This window comes from Mesoplodon bidens (assembly GCF_964165515.1).
Source record: "Mesoplodon bidens genome assembly, chromosome: 3".
Lineage (NCBI taxonomy): Eukaryota > Metazoa > Chordata > Mammalia > Artiodactyla > Ziphiidae > Mesoplodon > Mesoplodon bidens.
This window is the reverse complement of record NC_138178.1, coordinates 66,186,848-66,205,219: the sequence shown is the minus strand read 5'-3', so window position 1 is coordinate 66,205,219 and position 18,372 is coordinate 66,186,848. Positions and strand designations below refer to the sequence as shown.

Genomic DNA, 18,372 nt, shown 5'->3' with positions numbered 1-18,372 from the left:
CAATATAGTGATTTAATATTTCTGTACATTACAAAATGATCACCATAAGTCTAGTTCTCCTCTGTCACCATACAAAGTTATTATAATATTGATTATATTCCCTATGCTGTACATTTCATCCCTGGGACTCATTTATTTTGTAACAGGGAGGTTGTACCTCTTAATCTCCCTTACCTGTTTTACCCATTCCCCCAACTTCCCTCCCCAATGACAACCGCCTGTTTATTCTCTATCTGTGATTGTTTCTGACTTGTTACACTTGTTCATTTGTTTTGTTTTTTAGATTCCACATATAAGTTAAATCATATGATATTTGCCTTTCTCTGTTTGACTTATTTTACTTAACCTAATACCCTCTAGGTCCATCTGTGTTGTCACAAATGGCAAGATTTCATTCTTTTTTTATGGCTGAGTAATATCACGTTGTATAGGTATACCACATCTTAATCCATTCATCTGTTTGTGGGCACTTAGGTTGCTTCCATATCTTGGCTATTGTAAATAATGCTGCAGTGCATATATCTATTCAAATTAGTGTTTTTGTGTGTTTTTTTTTTCCTCCCAGAAAAATACCCAGAGGTGGTATTGCTGGTCATATGGTAGTTCTGTTTTCAATTTTTTGAGGAACTTTCATACTGTTTTCTACAGTGGCTATATCATTTTACATTCCCATCAACAATGCATGAAGTTACCTTTTCTCTGCATCCTTGCCAACACTTTTTGTTTCTTGTCTTTGATAGTACCTATTCTGACTAGTGTGAGGTGGTATCTTGTTATGGTTTTGATTTGCGCTTCTCTGATGATTAGTGATGTTGAACATCTTTTCATGTGTCTGTTGCTTGTCTGTAAGTCTTCTTTGGAGTCTATGCAGGTTCTCTGCCTTTTTTATATATATAAATAATTTTTATTGGAGTATGGTTGCTTTACTCTGCCTGTTTATTAATTGCGTTGTTTGTTTTTTTGGATACGTTATATGAGTTCTTTGTAGATTTTGGATATTAACCCCCATAAGAGATATATATTGTTTGCAAATATCTTCTCCCATTCAGTAGGCTGCCTTTTGGTTTTGTTGATAGTTTCTTTCACTGTGCAAAAGCTTTTTAGTTTGATGTAGTCCCATTTGTTTATTTTTGCTTTTGTTTCCCTTGCCTGAGAAGACATCCAAAAAATATTGTGAAGACTCATGTCAAAGAGTGTACTGCCTATGTTTTCTTCTAGGAATTTTATGGTTTTAGGTCTTACATTTAAGTCTTCAATGCCTTTTGAGTTTATTTTTGTGTACAGTGTGAGAAAGTAGTCTAGTTTGATTCTTCTGCATGTAGCTCTTCAGTTTTCCCAACACCATTTATTGAAGAGGCTGTCTTTTCCCCATTGTATATTCTTGCCTCCTTCATCATAGGTGAATTGAATATGTAAGTGTGGGTTTATTTCTGGACTCTATTCTGTTACATTGATCTATGTGTCTGTTTTTGTGCCAGTACCACAGTGTTTTGATTACTGTAGTGTAGTTTGAAATCATGGAACGTGATACCTCCAGCCTTGTTCTTTTTTCTTGAGGTTGTTTTGGCTATTCCGGGTCTTTTGTGTTTCCATACAAATTTTAGAATTATTTGTTGAAGTTTTATGAAAATGCCTTTTGGTATTTTCATAGGGATTGCATTGAACCTGTAGTACATTGGGGCGTATGGTCATTTTCACAATATTAATTCTTCCAGTTGATTGCCACAGCATATCTTTCCATTTGTGTCATCTTCAGTTTCTTTCATCAGTGTCTTATGATATTCTGAGTACAGGCCTTTTACCTCCTTGGTTATTTTATTCCTAGGGTTTTTTTATTATTATTATTTTCTTTATTTTTTTGGCTGTGTTGGGTCTTAGTTGCGGCACATGGGATCTTCGTTGAGGCATGCAGGACCTTTCATTGTGGCACGCGGTCTCTTCATTACAGCACTTGGGCTTCTCTCTAGTTGTGGTGCGTGGGCTCTGTAGTTTGTGGCACATGGGCTCACTCATTGAGGTGCGTGAGCGCAGTAGCTGTGGTGTGCGGGCTTAGTTGCCCTGAGGCATGTGGGATCTTAGTTCCCTGAACAGGGATCAAACCCACGTCCCCTGTGTTGGAAGGCGGATTCTTTACCACTGGACCACCAGGGAAGTCCCTTTTATTATTTTTTTTAATATCTATTATTTAGGCTGCGGCATGTGAGATCTTTGTTGCTGCGTGTGGGATCATTTTAATTGCAGCATGTGGGATCTTTAGTTGCAGCATGCAGGATCTTTAGTTGTGGCATGCTGGCTCTTTTAGTTGGGGCATGCAGGATCTAGCTCCCTGACCAGGAATTGAACCCGGGCCCCCTGCATTGGGAGCATGGAGTCTTAACCACTGGACCACCAGGGAAGTCCCAATTCTTTTTTATGTAAATGGGATTGTTTTCTTAATTTCTCTTTCTGATAGTTCTTTATTAGTGTATAGAAACACAACAGATTTCTGTATATTAATTTTGTATCCTGAAACTTTACTGAATTCAGTTAATAGCTCTAATAGTTTTTTGGTAGTGTCTTTAGGGTATTCTATATATAGTATTATGTTATCTGCAAACAGTGAGAGCTTTACTTCTTCCTTTCCAATTTGGATTCCATTTATTTCTTTTTCTTGTCTGATTGCCATGGCTAGAACTTACAATACTATGTTGAATGAAAGTGGTGAGAGTGGGCATCCTTGTCTTGTTCCTAATCTTAGAGGAAATGTTTTCTTTCAGCTTTTGACTATTTAGTATGGTGTCTATTTAGTATGATATTAGCTGTGAGTTTGTCATGTATGGCCTTTATTATATAGAGGTATATTCCCTCTATATCCACTTTCTGGAGTTATTATCATATATGGATATTGAATTTTGTCAAAAACTTCTTCTGCATTTATTGAGATGATCATATTTTTATTCTTAAGTTTGTTCATGTGGTGTATTACATGCATTGACTTGCAGATATTGAACCATCCTTGCATCCCTGGGATAAATTCCACTTGATCATGGTGTATGATTCTTTTAATGTATTAGTGAATTTGGTGTGCTTATACTTTTTTTTTTTTTTTTTTGCGGTACGCGGGCCTCTCACTGTTGTGGCCTCTCCCGTTGCGGAGCACAGGCTCTGGACGCGCAGGCTCAGCAGCCATGGCTCACGGGCCCAGCCGCTCCACAGCATGTGGGATCTTCCCGGACCGGGGCACGAACCCGTGTCCCCTGCATCGGCAGGCAGACTCTCAACCACTGCGCCACCAGGGAAGCCCGTGCTTATACTTTGTTGAGGATTTTGCATCTATGTTCATCAGGGGTATTGCCTTGTAATTTTACTTTTTTGTGGTGTCTTTATCTGGTTTTGGTACAGGGTGCCTCATAAGAATGAGTTTGAAAGCATTTCTTCCTCTTCTTTTTTTTGGAATAATTTGAGAAGGATAGGTGTTAACTCTAAATGTTCGGTAGAATTCACCCTTGAAGCTCCATGGTCCTGAACTTTTGTTTGGGAGTTTTTAAACGACTGATTCAGTTTCAGTGTTGCTAATTGGTCTGTTCATATTTTCTGTTTCTTTCTGATTCAGTCTTAGGAGATTATATGTTGCTAGAAATTTATCCCATTCTTCTAGGTTGTCCATTTTATTGGCATGTAATGGTTGATAGTAATCTCTTCAGATCTTTTGTATTTTTGTGGTGTCAGTTTCCTTGATCATTTTATTTTACTGATTTCAGCTCTCTTTTTCTTGATGAGTCTGGCTAAAGGTTTATCTAAATTTTATCTTTTCACAGAACCAGCTCTTAGTTTCTTTGCTCTTTCCTGTTGTTTTACTGTCTCTATTTCATTTATTTCTGCTCTGAGCTTTATGATTTCTTCTAACTGGGTTTGTGTGTTCTTCTTTTTCTAGTTCCTTTAGGTATAAGGTTAGGTTTTGTAACTGAGATTTTTCTTGTATTCTGAGGTAGGCTTGCATTGCTATGAACTTACCTTTTAGAACTGATTTTGCTGCATCCCACAGATTTTGGATCCCACAGATTTTGGATCGTGTTTCCATATTCATTTGTCACCAGGTATTTGATTTCTTCAGTTACGCATTGGTTACTTAGTCACATATTGTTTGGCCCACCAGTGTTTTTTTGCCAATTTTTTTTTTTATGGTTAATTTCTAGTCTTATAGTGTTGTGGTCAGAAAAGATGCTGGATGTGATTTCAGTCTTCTTAAATTTATCGAGACTTGTTCTGTGGCCTAGAATATTATCTACCCTAGAGAGTGTTTGATGTGCACTTGAAAATAATGTGTATTCTGCTGCTTTTGGATGGAATGTTCTATATGTTATATCTATTAAGTCCGTCTATCGTAATGTATTGTTTAAGGCCAGTGTTTCCTTCTCTGAATGATCTGTCCATTGATGTAAGTGGGGTGTTAAAGTCTCCTACTATTATTGTGTTACTGGGACTTTCTCCCTTTGTTTCTATTTGGTTTATGTATTTAGGTGCTCCCTTTTTGGGTGCATATATATTTACAGTTGTTATATCTTGTTGGATCAATCCATTTACCAAAGTAATGCTACCCAGCTTGCTTTTCATTTCCATTTCCATTTCCATGGAATACCTTTTTCCATCCCCTTACTTTCAGTGTGTGTGTCTTTAGATCTGAAATGAGTTTCTTCTAGGCACTATGTATAAGGGTCTTAGTTTTTCACCCATTCAGCCAGTCTGTGTCTTTTGATTGGAGCATTTAGTCTATTTACATTGAAAGTAATAATTGATAAGTATGTACTTATTGCTGTTTTGTTCATTGTTTCCAGGTTGCTTTTGTAGTTCTTTTTTCCTTCTTTTGCTCACCTCCCTTGTGATTTGATGACTATCCTTAGTGTTAGGTTTGGATTCCTTTATCTTGTGTGTGTGTGTGTGTGTGTGTGTGTGTATGTGTGTATGTATGTATCTACTATAGATTTTTGGTTTGTAATTACCTTGAGGTTCATATATAACAGCCCATGTATATATTTGTGATTATTTTAAGTTGATGATTCTTAAATTCAAACACATTCTAACAAACCTGCATCCACCCCCACCCTTTATTGTTTTTTACATTATATTTTCCTTTTTTGTTTGTTCGTTTGTGTCCCTTAACTACATTTTATGGATATAGATGACTTTATTACTTTTGTCTTTTAACCTTCCTACTGGATTTTTATATTGCCTAGTGTGGTGTTTTTCTTTTCTGTTTAGAGAAGTCCCTTAAACATTTCTTATAAAGGCTGTTTACAGGTGCTGAACTCTTAGGTTTTGCTTGTCTGTAAAACTGTATATTGCTCCTTCAAATCTGAATAATAGCCTTGCTGGATAGACTGTTCTTGGTTGTGGGTTTTTTCCTTTCATCACATTGAATATATCATGCCATTCCCTTCTGGCCTGCAAAGTGTCTACTGAAAAATTTGCTGACAGTGTTATTGGAATTCCCTTGTACCTAACTAGTTGCTTTTCCCTTGCTCCTTTTAAGATTCTCTCTTAATCTTTAATTTTTGCCCTTTTAATTACAGTGTGTTTTGGTGTGGACCTCTGAGTTCATCTTGTTTGGGACTGTGCTTCCTGAACCTGGATGTCTGTTTCCTTTCCCAGATTAGGGAAGTTTTTAGCTACTATTCTTCAAATAAGTTCTCTGCCTCTTTCTCTCTCCTCAACTTCTGGGACCCCTATATTGTGAATGTTAGTACTCTTGATGTTGTCCCAGAGGTTTCTTAAACTACTGTCATTAAAACAATTTTTTTTTTGTTCTGTTCAGCTTGAGTAGTTTGTACTGTATCTTTTAGTACACTCATCCATTCCTCTGTATCTAAGCTACTGTTGATTCCTTCTAGTGTGGTTTTTATTTCAGCTATTGTGTTTTTCAGATCTGTTTGATTCTTCTTTATCACTTACTGGTAAACTTCTCACTGTGTTTGTCCATTCTTTTCCTGATTTCATCTTTGTGATCATCATCTTGAACTCTTTAGCAGGTAGATTGCTTATCTCTCTTCACTTACTTTTTCCTCTGGGATTTTGTTTTGTTCCTTTGTTTGGGACATATTCCTCTGTCACCTCATTTTGCCTGATTTTTCTCTTTTTATTTCTTTATATTAGGCAGGTCATTTATGCTTCCTGATCTTGGAGAAGTAGGAGATGTCCTATGGGGCCCAGGAGCACAGTTCCCTCTGGTCACCAGAGCTATATGCTCTAGGGATGCCCCTTATGTGGGCTGCAAGGGCCCTTCTGTTGTGGCAGGGCTGATTACTGTGGGTGTGCTGGTAGGCAAGGCTGGCCCCCCAGCCTTATTGGCTGTCAGGTGCTCCTCATGTGGAGGCTGCCAGCTGCTGGTGGGTGGGGCTGGGTCCTGGTGAAGTTGGCTGTGTGGCCTGGAGAAGGGGCTGGAGCTGGTGGGTAGGTAAGCCCTCGGCACTAGTAGACTAGAGGGAGGACTCCAAAATGGTGCTAGCCAGCATCAGTGTCTTCCTGCTAGAACAGGTTCCTGTAAATGGCAGCTGCTAGTGTCTCTGTCCCTAGGGAGAGTCCCAGTTGCCTCCTGCCTCTCCAGGAGGCTCTCCAAGATCAGGAAGTATGTCTGACCCAGGTTCCTTTCAAATTTCTGCCTCTTAGCTGGGACTCAGGGTATATGAGATTTTGCATGCACCCTCTATGAACAGAGTCTCTGTTTCCTCCAGCCCTCCAGCTCTTCTGTACACAAGCCCCGCTGGCCTTCATAGCCAGATGTTCTGGGGCCTCATCTTCCTGGTGCAGGACCCCTGGGCTGGGGAGTCCAATGTGGGGCTCGGATCCCTCACTCCTTGTGGAGAACCTCTGCAATTGAGATTATCCTCCCATTTGTAGGTCACCTATTCAGGGGTGTGGGTCTTGACTATACTGTATCTCCAGTTTCCCCCTTCTGCCCTTCTCATAGTGGTTCCTTCTTTATGTCTTCAGTTGTGGAAAATTTTTTCTGCTAGTCTTGAAGTTGTTCTCATCAATAGTTCCTCTATAAATAGTTGTAATTTTAGAGTGCCTGTGGTAGGATGTGAGTCAAGGTCTTATCACTCTGTTATCTTAGCCACTCCTCCCCAAATTATATTCTTTGAAAATGCCTTGTGGACCAAGGAAACTATATCCATAGGTCTTACCCAGCCCTTAAGCGACCTCAGGGTCATCATTCTATCTCATTATGTTTTATGAGTTTGTCTATATGGAATCTATTCTGAAACATCTTAACTTTCTGAAATCAACATTTCTTTTTCGTTTAGTCAGTGTTGAGGCTTTGCTATATGCTCACTTCTTCATTCCATTTCGATAGTAAAAATCTTTGAAAATAACCAGCTTAGGAGGAAAAATATGTTCACCTTTTCATTTAGTTGAGCCACTTTGCCACTTGTCTGTTATGAATTTTGGTGGAAAACAAATAAGCCCAGGTTGTAAGGGCTTACAGCCCTCCCTTGTAAGTGGAGATAAGACACAAACAAGAATGACTGGGATGTCAGGGATGTCTCATATGAGGTCAGAGGTCCTAAGGAAGTCTAGGAAAAGGTTTTATAGAGGGTCTGGCACTTAACACTGTTTCTTAAGGGAAACAATCTTAAATCAAGTACAAAAGGAGGAGAGCTGCAGAAGAATATATGCAGAAGTGGGCTTGTCTGGATAATAGTGAGCAATAGAGTCCTGTAGGAAACTAGTTGGCAAGCTGGAAGTGAAGGCCTGGATTATTTAATTCGGTAGTCAATGAAAAGAGGAATGATGCGGTCTGTATACCTTCCCTCTGTTGCTGAGATGTTTCTGTTGCTGTGATACCTGTTCACATAAAGCAAGTAGAATCTTTTGCTGGTACTTAATGTTTTTGTTTAAGAGCTTAAATTATTGTGAAAATGAACTTCTTGAGTCAGGCTGGAATGAGTTTGACTTGAAGAAATAATAGATGCTCAACAGATGAATGAATTGAAAATGAAAGCTCATGAGTGACAAATGAGTGAGAAATGGATAGACTCAGAATGCCAATACTGACTTGAAGGGAGGGTAGGGCAACAGTAGTTTGGACCAGGGCAAAACTTTAAGGGACCACAAAAGCATGTGATCAAATTCTGATTTTTTTTTTTCCTTTGCAGAATGTCCATATCTTACCACGGACAGTTCTTTACATGGCTGATTCAGAAACTTTCATTAGTCTGGAGGAGTGTCGTGGCCATAAGAGAGGTGAATATCAAAGGAAAAAGTCTTGGATTTTTTTTTTTGTTCCCTGTGTACCTCTTTTTGGAGATAAATACTATTCTCATTCTGAGAGTTACTGACTTTCTGAGGCTATGGGCCTACTCCCTGGAGAAGGCATGAATATGCTGTCTTTGAACTTTGAGAAGCCCTTTTGCTTTGAAGATTGATTTCTAAACCTTGTGGTACAATTGAAACAAATTCTTTAGTAAGGTGTTTTTCTCTTTTTGAAATACTTTAATCCTCCAGGCACTTCTTTTTACTATTAAAACAGGATGTCTTTGGGTATTCAAGCCTTTTATTGTATTGGATGACCATTTACCAAGGTTATCTGTAGATACTGTGCATTCTTCTTGGCTTGCTAAATGAAGAAGCAGACTGTATCCCATGTTGGGCACACTGAGGCCCAGAGTTAGACTTGAATAGTGGATTATCATTGTCTGATTTGAATCCAGGTGACAGTGTGGTAGAAAAGTCATTATGCTTTAATATCAGCTGAACAGAAAGGTGTATAATAGTAAATCTGAAAATCAGCTGCTACTGCTGATGTCATTGAGGCAAAAGCAGTATGTGAACAAGTAGAAGAAGGCAAACTGGCAATGTTTAAGGTCAGATTTAGAATTTAACATATAAAACAAGGGCTAAAAACAGAAAAATTTTGTTTTTAATCAAAGCTTTTAGACTTCCTTGTAAAGTGTTCTGGTGTAAAATAATTTAATATTAGCTTTTTTTCCCCCTTCCTCATCAAATTTGACCTTACATGGATGACATTGAATAATTTTCCTGTGTTGTTACAGCCAGGAAAAGAACGACTATGGAAGCAGCACTTGCCCTTGAGAAGCTATTCCCAAAACAATGCCAAGTCCTTGGGATTGTGACCCCAGGGATTGTAGGTGAGAGAATACCAACTTGATTTCCTTGCTTTGCGTTAATGTGGGGTCCTATAGATTGGTGGGTTATTTGTAGCTTAACAGCATGTTTATATTTTTGGCCATCCAAAGTACAATAAAGTTGGTCATATATACCATCATATTATATTTCACTTATATTAATTTTCCTTAGGTTATTGTGGTTAATATTTCAAATCTCAGGGCTGTCCATGTAAACCAAATCTAATTCATATCTTTCCAGGAGCCATTCATAAGAGGACAAAGATCTCGTTCTTCCTTTCTACAAACTGGAAAGTATTAGCAAGCATTCTTACTTTTGTCAGTTCAGCCAGAACTGTTTCTGGTGGATGGGGTGAGGTAGGGCTGGGATCAGGAGCTGCAGTAGGCCTTACTAGGAAACTTCTCTGCTTGGCTGCCACTGTTGGAAGTTTATAGCAGGAACTTTCCTTTTCCAAGTTTGCTACTGGTGAATTTTTGCTGGTTTTAATTATTTTGACTTCTGTATCTAATGGGGGGAGCGAGATCCTGTTAAAGCTGTCATGGTGCAGTGGTTCGCATCCCTAGATTGGGATCCCAGCTGTACCACTTTAGTATCGGTATGACTTTGGGTGAGTTAGCTGACCTCATGGGGCTTCAGTTTCCCCATCTATTACATGGGGGTGATTGATAGTACCTTCTTCAGAGGGTTTGAGGATTAAATGAGTTAGCACATGTACAGCATTTAGAATAGAGATATGCAATAAGCGGTGACTAAATGTTAGCTATTATTATTTCTTGTTGCACTCCATAAATGGCATTTTTAATCTTCACTGAGAGACTTGATTGGAATTGAGGAGTCTTGTACAATGTACTACAAAGGATTTCAAGTGTTTACCGATGAGTAAGGGTAAATGTATGGTTGATGGGGGACTGTTTCATCCCTCCTGCTATCAGCTCCCACCCCTATACTGTTCTATCAGCCCCATCACCACAAATTTTGTTTCTCATTGGATTAAAAAAAATGACGGCAGTGACTGATTTTCTTTTAACTTTCGAATTTTCCTTAAATGAGTGATCTAGTTTTTACCATTATTAGTTATTAACAAATGCTTCTATAGAAACATAGCTTTCATTTCTTACATCATTTGGTTAGGCCTCCCCACCCTACACTCTGTGGCATCCTCAAAGCATGACTAAGGTTCTCCTCTCCAAAATTTCAGCTGGGGGTTAGGGACAGGAGAGGGCAGGCCAACCTGGGCAACACTCTTGCCTCCATGACCCCATAGTGAGGGGTGGGCAGTCTACCTGAAGCCTTCCTCTCATGTTTGCCATGTTTCAGAGCAGTTGGGCATCTTTCTAAGTTCTCTTAATGATCTTCATGTCGGGAGTATCATTCCAATCGGGACCTGTCCTCTTGTGTTTTCTTGGACCTACTCCTTACCCTTGTTATTGATTCTTGTTCCCACAGCTGAGCACTTTCTTTGTTCCACATATGTCACAGAAAAACTTCCGTCAAGACAGTTGATTGGATTCCTTTTTCTTAGGCCACAGTTAGTGATTATTTCTAAAATAGCCGTTGGCTACTAACCCATCTTCCTTCTTTAGTTTGGAAAATTTTCAAGTTTGAGAATTTGTTCTTTTTTATATAATCAGAGATCATTTTCTTTCTTAATTGAGGTACACTTTACTTACAGTGAAATTCACAATCCTGAGTATACAGTTTAATGAGTTTTGACAAATTCATATCCTGGTGAGAAACTGACATGCTAGTCAATATTTAGTATGTTTCCATCAGCCCAGGAAGTTCCCTCATGCCCTCTTCCTGCCATTCCCTACTTGCCATAGGAAACCCCAGTTCCAATTTCAGTGACCATAGGTTAGTTTGGCCTGTTGTTGAATGTAATATAAATGGAATCATGTTATATACTCTCTTTATCTTGGCTCTTTCACTCAAAATAAATATTTTTAACAACATAATATTTTTGAGACTCATGTTATTTTGCATATGAATAATTCATTTAAAAAATTCTAGAGTAGTATTCTGTGACTTAACTTGAATTAATTTTTGTGTATGGTATAAGGTAGGTTCAGGGTTAATTTTTTTTCATATGTTTATCTAGGTATTCCACTGCCATTTGTTGAAGACTTCTCTTCCTCATTAAATTGTCTCAGCACCTTTGTCAAAAATAATTGGCTGTATGTTTGTGGGTCTGTTTCTGGATTTAATTCTGTTCCATTGATTTATTTGTGTATCCTTAAGCCAGAGTCATATTACTGTAGGTCTTGATGTTCTTTTTAAAGATTGATTTCCATAGATCTTGATGTCCTTCTTTTTAAAAATTGCTCTGGCTATCTAGGTCCTTTGCATTTCCACATATATTTTAGAAGCCTCCTGTCAATTTCTATAAAAAAGCCTATTGGCTTTTAATTCAGATTTTCTTGAGGCCTGCTACGGACAAAAAAAATCGCTTTTATGTTTTGATATTTTTTGTAGAAGAGGGCCTCATAATAAACTCTGAAATTTTATTTTCATGTTTTTAAATTCAGAATATGTTATGTGGGGTTTGATTAGATTCTGAAATTTTCTCTTTGAAAATATTTTTTTCCATTTTGCTCTATCTTTGGTTTCTAAAAGGCTTATTAACACTTTTTTTTAAAGAGTTTCTTTTTTATACTAGTAATAGCCATTTACTGTTTTAAAAAAAAGTAAAGAAAAATTAGAAAAGCAAAAAAGAAAAAATTAAGCTACTTTAAGCTTTAAGTAGAGTTAACCACTCTGTTAATTTTGTTATGCATAACCTTCCAGACTTTCGGTATGTAGTACAGAGTATAGATACAGATAGATATGTAGTATAGATATATGTATATATGTGTGTATATGTATGTGTGTGCATAAAATATATATATATATATATATTTATATAAAATACAGTTTTCAGTGAACTTGGAGTCTGCAGTATTTGTGTCGGTCTGCCAGGGCTGCCATAACAAAATGCTATAGACTGGATGGCTTAAACAACAGAAATTTATTTTCTCACATTTCTGGAGTCTGGAAGCCCAAGGTGTTGCCATTTTTCCTTTCTTCTGAGGCTTCATTCTTTGGCTTACATATAGCCACCTGCCTTCTCACTGGGTCCTCACATAGCTTTTTCTCTTTTCTCTGTATGCCTTCATCTCTGATGTTTCTTCCTCTTCTTGAAAGGACACCAATCTTAGCGGGTTAGGGCCTGACCCTTGTGACCTCATTTAACCTTAATTGCCTCTTTATTTAAAGGCCTTATCTCCAAATACAGTTATATATATATATGTGTGTGTGTGTGTGTGTGTGTGTATTTCAGTTCTACATACACACAATATATATAGTGTATATAATTGTCAAATATTCTATGATAAATTTTACAAGTAGAATTGCTGTGAAGATGTAGTTACTACCCTCCCCCCAACTTTTTATTTAGAAATGCTTCAAACCTATAGAAAAAGTGAAAGAATAATAGAATAGTACAATAAACACCCATATATCCTTCATCTAGATTCACTGTTGTAAAAAATTTTGCAACATTTGCTTGTTCTGTCTTTGTTTATGAAAACATTTCTTTCTGAACAATTTGAAAGTAAATTTTAGGCATCATGACCTTATACCTCTAAAATTTCAAAGCTGAGAAGCTCTTATTCAGATAGTGGCCTGTTACCTTATTGATTATGTTAGTGACCTAAACTGAAGTTACCTAGGTGTGGCTGGGTAATTTACACCAGATGAAACTTCTGTTTTTATTGAATCTGTTCACAAAACTGTTTAACTTTTTTCCTAGTGACGCCAATGGGATCAAGTAGCAATCCACCTCAGGAAATAGAATTTGGAGAATCTGGTTTTGCTCTATTATTTCCTCAAATTGAAGGAATAAAAATAAAACCCTTTCATTTTATTATGGATCCAAAGAAATTAATACTAGAAAGGCATCAACTCACTGAAGTAGGTAAGTTGTTATTATTTACCATTAATTGCCCATATTGTTGATTGATTTTGTTTGTTACTTTGAGAGAGTCTGAATTAAGTACACGTTACTGCAGATGTGGATAATTCAAATTAGTGATTAACAGAGGCTAGTGCAATATTTTTTTTGGTAGAATGGATTTACTTTTTAAATTATTTTACTTACATTAAAGCCTGAGAGAACCAGAGATGAATTTTCCATAAATACTCTGTTGATAATAAACTTACTTGTATTTAATTCTGAATTTTGAAGGATTTCTTCCTCTTTGAACATTTTCTGTTTTTTAAAAATTATTTTTGGCCATGTTGGGTCTTCGTTGCTGTGCGTGGGCTTTCTCTAGTTGCGGTGAGCAGGGGCTACTCTTCATTGCTGTGCGCAGGCTTCTCATTGCGGTGGCCTCTCTCATTGCGGAGCACCGGCTCCAGGCGTGCGGGTTTCAGTAGTTGTGGCTCACGGACTCCAGAGCACAGGCTCAGCAGTTGTGGCTCACGGGCCTAGTTGCAGCATGTGGGATCTTCCCGGACCAGGGCTTGAACCCGTGTCCCCTGAATTGGCAGGTGGATTCCCAACCACCGCGCCACCAGGGAAGCCCTTGAACATTTTCTTATCATTTTGCCTTATTTTGTTTTCTGAAGCTGTAAAGTTTAAGGTTTTATTTCTCTTTTATGCTAGTAATAAACATTTGTTGTTTCAAAAATTAGAAGATACAGGTTAGTTCAATATTGACTAATTAGAAAGACGGGAATAAGTGTAATGAACTTGATAAGCTTTAGAAATAGTGTAAGTTAAGGCAGAGTATATCAAACAATGGTTTAGTAGGATATGTCAGGCAGGAAGCTTGGCTGGAGTAGACAGGTCATGCATGAGGTGATTTTGAAGAGGTAAAGGGTTAGCTCAGTTTCTAAGCTCTGGTAAGAAAGCTTAATTTAATATAGTAAGCAACAAACTAATTATTCAGGCAAAGCAGTGTTAAGGCCTTGCGTCTACCTCTGCAGATGAACTGACTGGGGTTAACTTGTTAGAGAAGCTTGTTTGGCCTTTGACTCAGTGCTTTTGCTAAAGGTCATATCGCCAAGCCTCCTCTGTGCTGTCTTTTTGGGTCCAGAAGTAAGTGTGGTGCCTCCTGGGCATGCTTCCCTCTGCCCTATAGCAACCCGGGGAATCCGTGATTGAGGTCCTTATGGTAGCACTGCTTGAAGCTAGAAGCCTAGTTTTGTCCATTTACAAGAAAGACCCAAAATCTTGAGTGGAAGGAACCATCTATTATATGATAAAATAGTTATTAGATTTGTTTTAGACCTTGTTTGCATTACAGTGCTAAAGAAGTATAGGAATCAGAAAACTGAAATGAAAAAGAGCCCCATGTTTTTCTGCTGTGTGAAGCGTTTTTATTGGTGTCCTTTCCCTAAGCTGTTTGCTGTGAACAATTTTGGCTTATTCCAAAGCATCATTTTCATCCTGTTCATGGCCTTCTGGAAATTGAGGCTTTGCCTAGATTGAGATGATAATCTCTATTCTTCCCCATACTATTTTCTTCACTTCTAAAATTGGACCATTGTCTTTTATGTGGACGAGAAGATGGAGGCCTCTGAGGTGGGCAAGGAGTGAGTGGTTGGAGGCTGTGGGACGTGCCTTCTCCACAGAGGCCCAGCCTGCACTCCTGAACCAGACACCCGGAGCAACTCTTAATCTATGTTCCGTGATAGTGGAAGGCACCTCATTCCTGGTAGTGTCCCTCAGGCTCGGCACACTTTCTCTGTAAAGGCCAGATAGAGAATATTACAGGTTTTGCCAGTGATACAGCCTCAGTTGCATCTATTCAACTCTGCCGTTGGGAGTGCAGAAGCAGCTATAGACAGTATGTAAAAAATCAGCTTTGTTCCAATAAAACTTTATACAAAAGCAGGGGCACCGGATTTGGCCCCTGGGCTGTGGTCTGTCTTCCGCTGCATTGTAGACTTGGCTGCTCTGACTAGAAGGTGGTGTGTGAGCAAACAAAGCAGCTCGGCCTCCTGTGAAATAGGCAGTACCTCTGTGCGCAGGGACCTCGTGTGTGATATTATAATTTTTCCAGACCCTGTGTATAGGGGGTGTTGTAATCGGACCCACTGTCACGGTACGTATAAATTTATATATATACATACACATGCGCACTTTCTGTTATATTCTTTTTGAAGAACTTACCAAAATGGTGCATTTTTTAAACAAGGCATAGGTTGTTTTAAAGTCTGTATGGTATCTTGTGTTAAAAATAGTCTCTGGAATGAAAAAAAAATATATATATATATATATGTGTGTGTGTACCTGTGTGTGTGTATGTGGGCTAGCACTTAATTCTTAAGGAGTGAAGGCAAAAATACCTCTATTCCCTAAGTGCCATAAAAGCCAATGTCCATTCATTCAAAAATTGTTCATGTGCATGTCATATGCCAGTCCCTGTACGTGCGGGGCTCTGGAGATGCTTGTTGGAGACACACTGTCCTGCCTCTTGGAGCTTCCAGTCTAGCAGGCCAGGCCAACTTTGAATACAATACCACAGATGTGTAAGTGTTACCAAGTAGAAGAGGTGCTAGGAAGCGTAATCATGGACTTAAGCCACTCTGGGGTGTTGGGAAAGTGACATTTGGGCAGAGCGCTGGGTAGAAGTGAACTCGAGTGGGGAGAGGTCCCTCAGATGTGGAGTCAGGAAGAGTATTGTAGGAGTATTGTACCTTCTTTCCAGCTGACTGACAAAAATAGATGAAAGGACAGGACATAGAAAGGGCCTGGCAAGTCACCTTCAGGATTTAGGTGCTGTGGATTCACCGGCTCATAGGAAATGTAAGGAGTTCCATCGTACCTGGAGAGTGGTGGGTGTGAGGAGGGGTGTGGTGTGAGGTAGAGCTGGGATGCAGGGCGGGGCCGCTCGGCACTGAGGATCTTGATGTGCCCAAGGGCAGCGGAAGCCGGGATTCTAAACTAAGGAGTGGCACAACCGATGGGTGTTTGGAAAATGCCCCTCTGGCTGTGGTGTGATGGCTTTGGAGGAACACAAGAGAGGAGGCAGGGAGAACGGGGGCTGTTGTGGCTATGGCAGTGGTGTTGTAGAGATGTGGGCGGATTCAAGATGAAGTTCCCACGTGAGTCCACAGGGTGAGGTGATGGGTTAAAACGTTGCTGGATGAGAATGAGGACCATGGCATTGTTGTCACCGAGGTTTCTGCCAGGGCAGGTGCGCAGTACCTTCTCCCGAGGTAAGGAATAGATGGGGGCGCAGGTTAGAGGAGTCAGATGATCAGTTCTGGGTTGGACACATTGAATATGAGATGGGGACATTGATTAGACAGTTGAATATGTGGGTCTGGAGTTCAGGAGAATGGTCTCGACCACAGATACAAATTTAGGAATATCAGGTAATTAATGGCTGTTGTTCATGTCCTTTCTGCTTACTTCTTTTTGGTCTTCTCTGTCAGCAACTTAGAGGTGTAAAAACTAAATTTTAATTATTTGTTAAGTCAAAGTCCCAAAAAAATTTGAGGGATTAAGTTTTTAAATTATCTGGAGATTTCATAGAGAATCTTGAGGGGGCCACAGTCAGTGATCAGGTGCAAAGCAGAGAAAAATGGTGCTAAAAGTTAAGTGATGGAACTTGTTCTGCTTTAGAGGCTGCCTAGCCCTTGAAAAAGCTGGGCAGCTTCTCAGGCAGGAAGGTGACTTAGAAGGAGGGTGGTGCCAGTGTTTTGTTAGGCTTTCCTGCCCTTTGTGGTGGATTTCACTCAGCTCCAGGAGCAAAGAACTAGGAGAGAGCAGAGAGCTAGCAGAGAGCTGTAAGGGGCCTGGTGGGGGCCAGCTCCCAGGTTATGGTGCTGGCAGGATACAGCCCCTGAGCCCCCGGGCCGTAGGCTCATGTTCATGGAGCTGACTGGTGTGGCACTTCTCTTTTTTTAAATCCCTTACCATGTACGTAAAGTGACACGGCTTCTCATTGAACGATATCAGAGAGATTTTTGGATAAGATGCATCTCAAAAAAGCATGACAACTACGTGAAAGCCAGAGCAGCACAGGTGACCCCTAGCTGGTTTGGAGGATAGGATGCATGGCTTCTTTATTCTCCCTCTAAATATACGATGTTTACTTCAGATTCATTTGATTCAAGGGGAAATAGCGTCTTGAGTGTCATTTCATTATTTGATAACTTGTGTAACTCGTGGTCGGGGCCCTCAGTTTAGCCAGAACATGTTTTGATAGCTCTCCTCTATTGAACCCTTACTGGGGGCCAGGCACTGGGCAGGGTTGGATGCTTCTTTATGACATTATCGTATTTAATCATCACAACCACTCTTGAGACTTGCTCCTGCCCCAGTTTTAGAGGAGGAAGCTGCACTTGGAGAAGTCTAGTAAATTGCTCAGTCAGATGGCTACAAGAGGTTGAGCCTGAGTTCTGATCCAGGTCTGATTCCAAAAGTCATGTCCTAGCATGCTGACTTCATATTTATACATGTTTAGTGTAAAAAAGATGGGTATAAAGATACAGGAAAGGAAGTGATGCTAAAACTAAGGTTGTGAGGAAGAGAGAACACAGCTTCTGTCTATGAATTGTTGATGGTATTAGCCTCTCATTTCAAGTAGACATTATCTTTCACGTAGGTTTTCTACATGCATTTAGATTACGTCACTTTCAAACAGGCCATAAAACAACTGTCTTCAGAGAGCCTTCCCTAAAAAGAGCAGAAATCTGAACACGCAGACCTAAAGCCTTTTCAAGCAGTCCTGGCCAATCTTTGGAATAATTCTTCATAGCTGGCTTTCCTGAATCTGATGCTGCTCTTGGTGTCTAGATTTGATTTTTTTCCTTTTAACCTTCCAGCTTGAGCATAGCTGTAATGAATTTATATTCTGCCTTATTTGAAAATGAATTTAAGGCAGCATACAAAGATACATAGACTATCAGTGGAGGAATTCTGAGTTGAGGGACATGTGTAGGAGGAATATAGTGCAGCCAGGATGGAGGGTAGTACATGAGATACAGACCATCATCATTTGCTAGCTGTGGGCCACAGGTTTGGCTGAGCTAGGGCAGAAGAACCATTAACTCTTCCCAGTTTTCTGAGAACTGAGATAAATTCTAGTGGACCTATATGCCCTTATAATAAATGGCTTGTTTTTCAAGCTGTTTCTTACCCCATGTCACTCTATGAACACCAGTGGCATCACCCCAACTATGACTCCTTAAAATAAAAGCAGTTGTAGGATCCAAACCAGTGAGGTCTGGTTACTGAGCTCTTAGCGAAATCTAAAA

The 18,372-nt window shown here is 39.4% G+C and overlaps 1 protein-coding gene across 1 annotated transcript in view; it reads left to right on the top strand.

Annotated features, from left to right (window-relative positions):
- The window catches only part of FBXO22 (F-box protein 22), a 29,546-nt gene that overhangs the window by 2,455 nt on the left and 8,719 nt on the right, over positions 1 to 18,372 (top strand). Inside the window, exons 3-5 of the mRNA XM_081230156.1 lie at positions 8,133 to 8,220; positions 9,030 to 9,125; positions 12,911 to 13,075. Coding sequence (XP_081086282.1) covers positions 8,133 to 8,220; positions 9,030 to 9,125; positions 12,911 to 13,075 — 349 coding nt within the window. The remainder of the gene's footprint in view (positions 1 to 8,132; positions 8,221 to 9,029; positions 9,126 to 12,910; positions 13,076 to 18,372) is intronic.